At 45.2% G+C, this 12,466-nt stretch overlaps 1 protein-coding gene across 15 annotated transcripts in view; it reads left to right on the forward strand.

Moving 5' to 3' along the window:
- Nucleotides 1–12,466, forward strand: part of BIN1 (bridging integrator 1) — a 93,687-nt gene that overhangs the window by 50,082 nt on the left and 31,139 nt on the right. For 13 of the 15 annotated variants that reach the window (XM_066323020.1, XM_066323022.1, XM_066323027.1 and 10 more), the window contains exons 6-8: nt 1,310–1,417; nt 9,322–9,407; nt 10,643–10,718. In XM_066323020.1, the coding sequence (XP_066179117.1) occupies nt 1,310–1,417; nt 9,322–9,407; nt 10,643–10,718 (270 nt within the window). Of the gene's footprint in view, nt 1–1,309; nt 1,418–4,088; nt 4,182–9,321; nt 9,408–10,642; nt 10,719–12,466 lie in introns of all 15 variants that reach the window. The other 2 variants (XM_066323034.1, XM_066323035.1) reach the window with 1 other exon arrangement.

Below are 12,466 nucleotides of genomic sequence, written 5' to 3' on the forward strand. Positions count from 1 at the left end.
TGCAGCAGCATTTACTGGAAGTGCAGAGGAGCCTGTGTGGGAGATGTGTGAGCTGCTCCCAGCTGGTCTGGCAGAGCCATCAGCCCTGAGTGCGGTTTTGCAGCATATCTGCAGGAGCCTGGGGAGAGGAAACCACAGCTCCCTGCCAAATGCAGGAGAGAAGGGGATTCTGCTTTTGCAAGTAAATCCCAATGCTGATTCCTCATTCTGCACTTTCTCTGTCGCTGGGTTTTGTGGTTAGTCAGAAATCCTCCTGGCTCTTTGCCATGCCTTTTCACTCTCTTATCCAGCCAGTTGCTGGACTGCTGATTACTGACACTGGTCCAGGCTCTCTGACCTAGGGGGGAAGTGTTATCGTCAGGCTAGGAAGACTGTGCTCCAACCCAGATAATCTGGGGTGTTTGCAGACAGTGTGGGAGGCAGGGGGGCTGAGGAGATGGCTAGTTCCTAAAACAGGGAAGCCCAGTGGGCTAGAGCCTCAATAAAGTGCAGCTCTGCTGGGAGAGAGAGCCTGAAGCTCCTCAGTTCAAGAAGGGTAACACAGGATCAGGCCACAGGCTTGACTGTCTGTCCTGGATTCTCAGCCATGGATTTGTCAGGACTCCATTCCTGAATCTAAGTCTGGTACACAGTCAGCTCCCTCCTTGTATTTTTTTGGCTTCAGTCTTGTGCGTTGGTGACTCACTGCTGCAGGTTTTCCCTTGCACTTCCTTTGCATAAATGATGCTGACAGGGGACCTCTGCCTGTGGCTGCAGTCACTACTGTGTGCAGCTTCTGTCACAGGGTCCAAAAGGCTGTCCATGGCAGATCCTGAGCATGTGGATGAGTGCTTTTGCTGTGCTGGCAGCAGAAATGCCTTCTTTTGTTGAACTTAATCTCTCAGGCTTCCGCACAAACTAGCGAGCTGATCAGTTAGAGACTGGATGCAGCCCTCAGGAAGCCTTGAAAATAATGAAGCATTACCTGTAGGATGCAGGCACATTGTGGGGTTTAGGAAGCAGTGGAGCTAAAGTTCTGAAAACATGCATATCACCTAGAGGTGGGGCCTGTTGGCTGGACCCCTTTACCTTCCTTTCATGGGTCCTCTCTCCTCCTGAGCCGCTCCCTCTGGAATGGTGCTTGCCACAGGTGGCTCCCAGGGCTTCCTCTCTGGGCAGCCTGTGTGAAGGATCCAGGGAGAGGAGTCCTTGCATGGGCAGAGTGTGGGGTGTTCTGGAAGCTGGGTGAAGAAGAGGGTTTTTTCCTGGGAGGTTTTGCAGTTTTGGCTGCTGGGGAAGGTTGGTGTGACTCCTCTCTCCATCTTTCTAGTCTCGTATTGCAAAGCGAGGAAGGAAGCTTGTGGATTACGACAGTGCCAGACACCACTTTGAAGCCCTGCAAACTGCAAAGAAGAAGGATGAAACTAAAATCGCAAAGGTAAAGCAAGCAGGAGGATATGCAGCCTTCCTTTCTTTTTGGGAGGTCTGCATTTGCTGACTGAGCAGCTTTAAAGTTCACCTGTACCTCTTCATTGTGTTTTCATAGAAATCATTCATAATTGGAAAGGACCTGTAAGATCACTGAGATGTTGTGAACTGGTGAGGTTTTGCTAGGTATTTCCTTCTCATTTGTTTAGTTTTCCTGGAAGGCAGGATGACCTCTGTTGGGCTGGTTCAGACCCATCATCATCAATCTGCATGTCTTGGTGGCCAAATACTTGGGTGTGGGTTTTGTCACGTGCCCAGGACCAGTAACCTCTGGCAGAAAAGCCAGTGTGCCCCTTGAGGAAGCAAAAGTTTGCAATGCTCCAGAAAAATGTTACAGTTTGTCTGTTTCTTTGGACTCTGTCTCCCTATCCTGGAGCAGCAGTAAGAATGTTTGACTGTTACTTGAGGTTGGTTGTGTTTGTGAAGTCCTCTGATATCCTAGGGGAAAGACCCTTAGGAGTGTGAGTGACAAGTACATTGATGGAAATGCACTCTGTGCAGAGCTGATGAATGTATTCTGTTGTCTATTGGTTGCAATTACTGGGTAATAAATATGGCTGAAAGCAGAAAAATAAAGAGTTTTGTCTTGTCAGGTTTCTTTCCTGCCTGTGAACAGCTTGATCCAGGGCTTGCCTAATATGCAAATGAAGGATTTTATTTTTAATGAGATTTATTTTAATTAAAAATAAAGTTTACATTTTTTTAATGTAGCAGAAGAAAGATAATAGGGCTAATTTCGTTCTAGAGTAGACCAGTCAATGGATTGAGTACTGCCCCTAAAATGAGCTATAGATCCCTCTTGTACCCTAAGTGTACTTGAACCCGTGTGCTTCCCTTCACAGGACACTTCTTGACACAACAGAATAGTCCAGGACTGGGGAGACATCTTTTATTCTCTTTAATGTGGGCCATGGTAAATTGTGACTTATCAGAGTAGAAGCAGTACAGGAAGGAAAGACCCTGAATCTGTAGTTTTTAACCAGGCTGACAAGAGTTGTCATCTTTTGCTTAGGGTTATTTCTGGTAGGAGGGAATATGAGCTATGTAAGAGATGTTGTGTTTTTCCTGCATAGAAGAAATTAAGATGCATCTCTACCCCAAATGAAAGATGTGCGTTTAGTGGCCACAGTACTTTCATTGTTGAGCTGCAAGTCATCAGTCATCTACACTGCACTGCATGCACTGTGATTAACCTTGACAGACAAAAGGGGAGAGAGATTGATGGCCCAAGTGTCAGTGCATCACTTGTGTGGCAAAGCAAGTCTTGATTCTGTATGCAAGGCATGAGGCCCAGCTGGTTGTGCCTTCAGTTCAAAGAAGTAGTTCATTGTGTTTGGGGTAAGAACAGACTTTCCCTGGGGCATGTTATTTTATTGGTGCATGCCAGTGGGATCTTTGCTGCAGTGGAAATGGTTTTTGTAGGAATTGATCTACTCAGGTTGGTACCTGGTGCTCTGCAGCAGAGGTTGGCTGCCTTTTATCACTGCTGGATTCACTGTTGCCCCAGATGCTCAGCTAAGATGATACAACAGGTATGGAAAAAAGTGCAGTTTGAAGAGTGAGATATTGGGAGTTAGGAGCTGGTGCTCTATTCATGATTTAGCCTGTCTAAATCAAGAATAGGGTCACTGAGTACCTGATCAAACTCTTCTTGTTAGCCAAAATGTGCACTAGATCAGATCTTTCCATCTTCTGTAATCTAGGCTGTAAGCTCATGCACAGGATAATACATGACACATTGCACTGTCCTGATTCTGCAAAGATGGGAGCAGCAAGTCCCAGGGAGTTAGGTATGTATGTGTTGGCCTTCCCAAGTGAGCAGTTTCCACTGGCATTTGCAGTCACACAGCTCTACAGGGCTGTGGGCAGCAGCCGGGGCTCAGTGTGCACTCAGCTGCTGTAGGTAGTTCACCTCTCCTTTTCTGTGCTGGGAGTTTTGCTCCTGTGACCTTTAAGTAGGGTTGTTCCGGTGTAAGTTACTTTGGAATGTGATGACAGACCCCTAGGAAAGAGAAATCACGTTTCTGACACAGGGTACAAGTGGGAACTGACTTGATTAAGGTTTCATGGTATAGTAACAGCAACAGCAGTGCAAATACTTTTTGGCACTTCATGGTTTCTTTTATTCTTCTCTAATGTTCCTTTCCCACCCAGGACCCCTGCCACTTACTGCTAAACTTACATCCTGCTATTAAAATAAATCACTGTGGACTTTCATCTGTTGCATGCAAATAATTATGATGGTTAATTAATCCTGAACTCTCTTTAAGGAGCTCCAGCTTCACAGCCATTGCCTTGGAGTAAGGTTGTCTGTGTGCTAGGTCACTAACAACTGTATCTGTTGCTCTTACAGCTGCCTGGCTGGTCTGCAGTATCCAGCCCACATGGGAACATTAATTACTGCTAAACTTGGCATGCTTCAAAGGATTCATAACTGATCAGTCCCGGGATATTTGTTTTTTTCTCTCGCCTTGGTGATACTGGTTTGGCCCAGCCTCCAAATACACTCTCTGTTGTGATTTTAATTTTTTTATCCTAAAAGATATATGTTTGTGTCTCTCTTGTTCTCTGTTTATTTTTTCTTTTTTTTTTTTCCCACTCAAACATGCTCCCTCCCCCAGCCTGTTTCGCTGCTTGAGAAAGCTGCGCCTCAGTGGTGTCAAGGGAAGCTACAAGCTCACCTCGTTGCACAAACTAATCTGCTCCGAAATCAGGTGACTGCTGATCTACCTGGCTCTAACCCTGCATGCGCTATTTTGGGCTCTAGACTGTACCATGCAAGTAATCTCTAGGCAACGTTCACTCTAGTCCTCTCTGATAACTGTGTCCTTGACACTCCTTAGCCACAGTGGAAGCTGCTGACCAGTGAATGAATCTGTGCCTGCCCAGCTGATTTCTAGTCAGGTGTGTTAACACTAGGCTGTTGTTTTCTCCCCCAAAATGAGATGTGGATGAAGAAAGGCTGTAGAATAACTCTGAGGCAGAGGGTGATGTTGTACACAGTTCCTCCAATTACCACTTCCATTTTTCTCTAAGAGAAGCAGTCAATTTTTATTGTTGCTGTTTCAAAAAAAGGAAAAAAGGGAATACTGAAAAATTGGCCTATGGATTCATGTCATTGAGTAAAGCCACAAAAAAATAACATTACGATTTCTGTGGCTGGTGAGCTAGCTTGCATCATTCTCCTGTGGTAAAGTCCATGCTTCCCAAATGAGCACTATCCTGGCTATTGTGGTTTAAAAGAGCCATTTTTAGATACAATTTCGATCTGCACAGAAGAAGAGATAGGGTCAGATCAGGCAGTTTGCACCCTGTGTGACGTATTTGAACAGTTCCAGACTGAGTCAAGGTGATGTCATCTGGCAGAACTTAGGTTATAGCACCTTGGGGAACATGAGCAGCTCAGAGGAACTGCAGGGAATAAAATTTCAATCCTACTTGCATAGAAGTATGACTTACTGATGAAATCTCAATCAGTGTTTCTGTTGGAACACCTTAATGGATAAGAGGGAGTTGTTAGAAGACAGTCAGTGAGAAGCTTCCCTGTGCTTTCAGTGAGCAAGGGATAATAAATTCTTACCCAGACTGGGAGAGCACCAGTTACCTGCTCATAAGCGCCTGGTGAGTTCATCTGTTCTCATTTTAAAGCTCCTGTGTCTTCACATTCCTTGTCCATGGAATGAATTGCAGTTTAGAAACTTATACCTCTCACCTTATGAAGCTCCTGGGTTTTTCACAGTCACTTTATGACTCTGGATCAGGGAAAAGACTCCATTACCACATCAGTAAGGCTTGGGGAAAGAACAGCTGTTAGCAGCCCTGCTTAAGATGCAGAGCAAAGGGAGGAAATTTGTATTCATTCTTGATTGAAGGGAGAAGGATATGTGTCTGGCTGCCGGGGGCTTTTCCTGTGCCTCACTGGCCCCGCTGGGAATTGTGTACAGTTGTGGTTCCTGACTGGTCTGTTTGACTTGTGGTATTTCTGGAGGACTAGAAAACATGTATGGGAAGTTTCTCAAGTCACAAATAAATATATAAATCTATCAGTTCTTGGGTATTTTTCCTCTTCTCAGACTTGGCTGTGGTGACTGCTATAATAGCTGCATGCACAGACTGGCCAGAGAGGCAGTACCTGTGAGTGCCCCCTCATCCACTGCCTGTGGATCTTTGGCTACCAGGAGTCACTCCATAATTTCACTGTACTGAGTGACTTTGCCCGGCAGCATGTGCAAGGGACTGTGTAATCTTTCCACCCACTGCGGTGCAGGGGCAGTAATCTCCTAATACACAGCATTAATATTTTCAGTGACCACAGATATTTTCAAAACAGTCCCTTTTATTCCTCTGCTAAGTAATGCTATTGCCTACCCAAATTTTCTGTTTTTATTTGTGTAAGTATTTGGGTTTTTTCTTTGTTTTTTCTTTATTTTAATTTTACTTTTGGTTGGAAACTAACAAACAAAAACCCTAATAAAGAACATTAGTTGTGTTTTGAAGCTGTACGTTTTCCAGCTTGCCTACACAAACATCAGTAGGTAGGCAAAAAAAGGCTTCCGTTTTTGCACTTGTGTGATTTCAAGACTGAAGGTGTTAATGACAGCCCTAAATCTCATTAACCTCTTGAGAAAACCAAGGAGGGCTGATGACACTGGATTTATTGAGGAGCTTCAAAATGTTAAGCCTAAGAAAAGTCTCCTTTTACCAGCAGCTGTGTTGCTGTCTCTTCTTGCCCGATGATTTTACAACCTCCATGCAAAAATGGGGTCAGTGAGATCTGGTGTTTCTACTGTAAAGCAGTCCCTCTCTCCAGTGCACAAACTCTTCTGGCTCTTTAGGCCTTTAGCAAATAATAACAAAAACAACACAGTGGGGATTTTTTGTGAAGTCTCCTGTGGGAGTTGCTATTGCACACTCCCAGTTAGAAATGTCAGTAACTGCTTTTTGAAACAAAGAGGAAAATGGCTTACTACAGCAAATTCCTGCCTTTTGACTAAGCTCTGCTGACTTGTTTAATGCAGACTAAAAAGCAACATCCTTGGTGCTGCAGTGATAACAGAACAAAATCTCTGTCTGTAGGAGAAAGTCAGCAAGCTGAGAGGCAGGTCTGGTTGGCACTGGTGGGGCTGGGGCCTGGAGAGAGTCTTACTGCTCTGATCCTTATCCCTGCCTCTTGGATATCTAAATTATTTACTGAACAGTGCCTAATTACCACAGTTCACAACATTGTCTTTGAAGTGACATGGTCACCAGAACTGCCTGAGGGCACCAGGCTGGACATAACCAGACACTCAGGAGGGCTGAGATGTGTGGTAGTAGCAGAAACAGTGTGGAACAATTTCTCCCTACCACAACTGAACTGGTTGTGCTTGACACTGACCTTTGGCTAGGTGGAATGTCAGGAAGGCATTTGTTGTCCATCTCCTGCTCAAACTTTCCCCCTTTTAGGCAGGGAGAGGAGAGAAAGATTTTCTGAGATTGTATTTCATGGGTGTGGGCATTAAGTCCTTCTGCCTCGGTTTTTCTGAGGGTGGTAAGGATGACAGCTGAAACAGAAAGTGCACAGATGTGGCAGTGGGCTCTGCCCTGGAACCTGTCTCTGCATTTCCCCACCTCACTCCCTGAGCCAGCTTTTTCTCTAGAAGGGCTTGTGACCAGGCTGATGTCTGGCGTTGGCTCTGGCTGGAAGCAGTCAGGGTTATCAAATGCCAGGATTCTGGCTTCCAAGCAAAATAAATTCCACTGGTGAAGAAGATCCCTGGGCTGACTAAGGACTGAAGAATTAATTCAATACTCTACCTGGGAATGAGACTAATAGCTGAGCCACAGGTCCTGGATGGTCCTGGATTCCTGCAAATACTCTAGAGTGAACGTTGCCTGTTGCTGATTTTGTCTTTGCCTCGGGATGTCACAATATTCACGCATTGCTTTCTAGGTTCTTTGACCTTATAAACAGGTAAATGAGAGAGGGAAAGAATGTTGTTGATACTCACCACGTCTGAAAAACTAACAGCATTCAATGATGCCTCATCTCCCAGCTTTCACATCTCTTGGGTTAATTCTGGTTCCAGTATAGTTTGGAAGTTAGAATAAGATAAATCCAAAGGGTGGACTTACTAGGATCTTTTGTTTTCTTTTTTTTACTCCCTTTAAAATGGTTGCATTAGAAACATTCATTCATAAAGGTGTTTTGAGGCAGAATGAGTCTTTGTGATCGTTGTCTCTCATTCAGCATAAATTGTGTCTCTGTTCAAAAGACTTTTTGTTTGTTTTGTGCAAATCCTCTTGGAATGTTGAGTTTTTCAGTGAGTGTAGCAGCGAAACAGGAGTTTCTGGGTGGAAGCATCATGACCCCCTTCTCCCCTTGCCTGTTCCTCACCAGGTTGTCTCAATTTCTGAATACCTCCCGGATGTGTCTTTTTACAGGGGAAACTTTTTCCCCTGTCTTGAGTACAGAGCCTTAGCCTTGCCTCTGGCAGCAGTGAGCAACCCTTTGACAGGTGGAGCTAGCTGGAAAGTAGGAGCTCCTGTAGTTTGCTCTTGAGTCAGGAGAGAAAGGGAGAGTGAAAAGATCCTACCCTATATAATGGAGAATGATTCCTGTGAGGAACAGGATTGTGAACTGCAAAAGATTTTTAAGCCCTTTCTCCCATCATTCCTATCGTTGTATATAACTGTCACTAAGGAGCAGTAAGCTGGATTTCTTTAATTAAGCTGACACAAAGAAGATAAAATTCGATTTTATAGAAGGTGTAGGAGTCTGACTGCAGGCTGGTAGGGAGATCCAGCTTCCATAGCTTGTGGGCTCTTTGCAGAGGCCTGTGGTGTTGTAAAATTCCCGCTGTTGTTGTGTATATAGACACTTGGTGCTGACCTTCCAAGTTGCTCATGTAGGAATTTTTCCATTCTACATCCCACTGCATGGCAGAATGCTGTGCTGCTATAGATTACAGGATAGAAACATTTTAATTAGAAAACTTTAAGTCAGGGCGCTGAAAAGAGAAAGAGGTCACTTAGGACAGATGTAGAAAAGGGCATGTGCTTGTTGGTGGTGTCTGCTGTCGGCAACAGAAACCAGAAGTATCCACTTTGTCACTGAAACCTGACAGAATTCATCCATCAATGTTGAGATCTGTCAGTGTCTAGGTCCAATGAACAGATCAAATTTAAATTCTCACCTGGGAGAAGGAGATCCCTTTTGGTGTTGGGGCTAACAGCCAGCCAGGGATTGTGCTTGTGTGAGACCACTGGAACCAAGAGGTGCTGCTGAAGCCCTGCAGCCTGGCCTCCTGGCACGACTCATGCTTTGCATACCCTTCCTTGCTTCTCCAGTCAGCTTTGTGGGAGAGTTCAATCAGCCAAGGGTGCAGACCTCCTCTCTTCCTCGTAAGAGATGGGGCTTTGGCATGACCTTACCTCAGCAGAGAGTCCCCACAAGGGAAGATTCTTCTCTAATGCCATTTGGGATGGATTTCAGTTCCTTCTGAGATCTGGCAAGGGACAGAGGCCCCTATTACCTTCATCTATATCCAGGCTGGAGGCTGAACAGCCTGACCAGCTCCATTCAGTTTTTGAACTCAGGAAAGTTTAAAGAACTTGAAACACATTAGTGGTTGTTTGAATTACTTGCTGAGTGTATAAATGGGGAAATCCATTGAGAGAACATGAGAGGAACACATTCAATCTGAAATGAATGTGGTGCAACCCTGGTTCCTGGGAGAATCATTTGGGATGCTGGTTACCTCATGCCGGAATTTTGCCTGGTCTCCCAAAGAAGTCAAAAGAGTCACAGTTGTTCCAGCCCAGCAGGGTACTTGTCTGTGCTGGAGCTGACAATCTCCCTTCTCTGTTACTAAGGCTGAAGAAGAGTTAGTAAAGGCTCAGAAGGTGTTTGAAGAGATGAATGTTGATCTGCAGGAGGAACTGCCTTCACTATGGAATAGGTGAGTGCTGGAAGTTTTCCCAAGGGCTTGTTGGAAGGAAATGAATATCCAAGCTCTGGGATCACAATTCTTTTTAGCCTGGGCCAGGTGTCTGCTCTTTTTTTTCTGGATCATCTCCATCTTCCTAGGATTCCCCCCAGCCATAGGTTCTCTCTTGTGCTTTACTTTGTGATTTTCCTGAAAAACATGATTTTACCACAGAGAGAAACTGTATTTCTCTGCTTTGTCTGCTTAATCCTTTTGCCCTATGAACTCTGCTAAACTTCCTTGAAAGACCTGAGACCATGGGTTTGCCATACCAGTGGTTGTGATGATGAAAAGGCAACTGAAACAAGGACCAAGATTTAGCTTGGGGGATGAACTGTAGGGCAGCTGAAGCTGATTTATGGGGATGACACAGTGGAAAACTGGCAAAATCTTCCTAGCAGTGCCCCAGTTTCTTATTTTTAATTGCAGTGGTCATGTCCAGGTTGACAATGCTGGTCTGTAAGGATTGAGAAAGTGGGCAGCAGCAGGGTGGGAAAGCAAAGTGCTGATGTCTGCCTTCACTCCCCTTTCCACCCAGCCTGAGTGCAGGCCTGGCTGGAGAAGGAGCTGGGAGGGATACAGGCATCTGGGTGGTTCCCTGTGCAGAGTCATGACACTGCTGGCCTGGGACAGCCTCTCCCTCCTGCTGTTGCTGTTGGGCTGGGTGCTGGTAGAACACTCTGTTGGCAGCTGGCAGGCTGGTGACAGGCAGCTGCTGGGATTTTAAGGTGCCATAGGTTTTTCACAGGCTTCTGCTTAACAGCTGATCATTCTGCTTCCCTGTTGCTCTTTGTGCTGTCCTTTGCTGTCTTACTCTTTCTGCTCCTGCAGCAAACAGTTATTGCTTTTTTGATACCCTAGTGCTAGGGGACTTCTGGATGAATTAATATCTGTCCCCCTGCTAATTCCCCCAGCACTGTCTGCATCACAGCCTCTATCCTTTTTTCTTTCCATCTTGCTACTGCCAGTGTAAATTCAGATCCTGCTTTACTTGGTCTCCTCTCCTCCCTGGACATGTTTGTCCTGTGCCTGGCCTTTGCTCCATTGTTCCATTTCCTCGCTACCCTCTCTTCTTGCATGTACCATACCTGACAGAGTTGAGTTTGCAGGGGAATGGTGGTTGGGAGGTAGCAGAAGGGGCAGGATTGAAAATTTTTGAGAGAACATTGTGTCCATTCAGTTCTTCTGTCTTGCTTTTTATTTGGCAGTCGTGTTGGTTTCTATGTCAACACATTCCAGAGTATAGCTGGTCTAGAAGAGAACTTCCATAAAGAAATGAGCAAGGTAAGGCAACTAACAGCTTATCCACTAACTGTCTCTTCACTGTTAATAAAAGAGAAACAAAACCCAAGATCTAGCAAACAAACAAAACCCAAGCAAAAAAAACAAAAACAAAGGAAAAAACCCCAACCAATCAACCCCCCTCCCCCAAAAAACCTCAAGCTAAAAAACAGCTGGAGAAAATGGCCCAATGTTGGAGCATAATACAAACCCTTAGTTTTTTGCTGAGCCATTTGGGACAAAGGCAGACTGACATAGTAATGTAAAGGGATGGAGCACAGGGAAGAGACCACAGGGTCACAGGCAGCAGTGGGGAGTTCATGTCACTTGGCAGCACTCATTTGCAGATCCACAGAGGAAAGAGCAGCCACTCTCAGACCTATCTCTTGCTGCCTTTTTCAGTTCATCTGTATTATAGATCTGTAACCTATAACCTGGTCAGGATAAGCATGGTATCTATTTTCCTCCCCTTCTGCTGCCTGGCAGCCAGTTGCTGTGTACCCTCATTGTTCCCAGGTATGGGGTTAAAACCAGCGGGGAGTCTGCAAGTTGGCTGAAGACTGAGACATTCCTCACTCCAGTCCCTCAAAAAGGCTCTCCTCCACAGTACCTCTCTGCTTTGGCTTCTTTGCTGCCCTGTGACCCAAAAGAAGGCATGGTAGTACTCAGCATGGGCCTTATATGGGCTACCAGTGTGCCTTGAGCTGGGAATCACAGCAGAAAGCAGTGTTAGCAAGTCCAGAGGAGACTTCAGGACCAGTCTGTGGGAAAGTCCCCATTGCCACTGTCATTTACAGATATGTTACTGTTCTTTCAGTTAAGCGCTAGAGAAATCTAGAATTCCTTAGGTCTGTATGCTGATTGAAAATGTAAATGTTGCACAAATCCTGAGGTGGGACTGAGAGCCCAGCTGGAAAACCCTTGTATTCCCTCTGCTCCCTAATGTCATCCTGACAACAAAACAGCCACTAAGCAACAGGAAACATTATAGTCCTTCAATTCCCAGCAGTCAGGGGCCCTCTGCCTTTGAGTAACACATCAATTTTGAGCTTTGCTGACGTTTTATGGTGTCTTTCCCAGTTAACAGCCTGCTTTTCTCCACTGAGGGATGAACTAAGTGTTAAGAAAAGGGAGGATTGTTACAATTACTAGATTGTTGCTGTTAACTTAGGTTCAGCAAAACATGGGAAAGATGTTTGTTAGACAGGAATTCTCTTCCTGTATGATTTTTCTTGTCAAGATTTTTTCTTTCTGGAGGAATTTTGTATAAGGGCAGGGCTTTTGCTTTGTTCCATAAGAACCATCTGTTTCTTATTACTGCTACAACATCCAATTAATTGCTGGTGTTGTCTGAATAGTGCCTCCAACCTTGACTTCATGGGATCCCTCCTCTTACCAGTGATAAATCCAGCATCTTGTCTTGTTTATGGATTGGCTGTTTGAGAATAGGAGTGTCTGGAGTGACTGTTGCAGCCTTCGGTATCAGGGAGAGTTTAACCCCTAATATTGCAATTCTGCAAAGCCATCCAGGTTCTGCCTAAGCCTAGATGGCGCAGGCAGCTGGTGAGGTTAAGGGCTGTTTACCTGAAGACCAGCTGCCTTTGGCTCCACAGTTGAAATGGCCATATCCCAAGCTTTGGTAAGCAGGCCTGAGAAACAGCTTTTGGCTACAAATCCAGAGTGAAGTTCCAGCTGTAGGACACAGATCTTAGGTAAATAATCAACCTGCTTCTGCAGTGGTAGCTGGCAGC

Source organism: Sylvia atricapilla, chromosome 7, assembly GCF_009819655.1.
Source record: "Sylvia atricapilla isolate bSylAtr1 chromosome 7, bSylAtr1.pri, whole genome shotgun sequence".
NCBI classification, from domain to species: Eukaryota; Metazoa; Chordata; class Aves; order Passeriformes; family Sylviidae; genus Sylvia; species Sylvia atricapilla.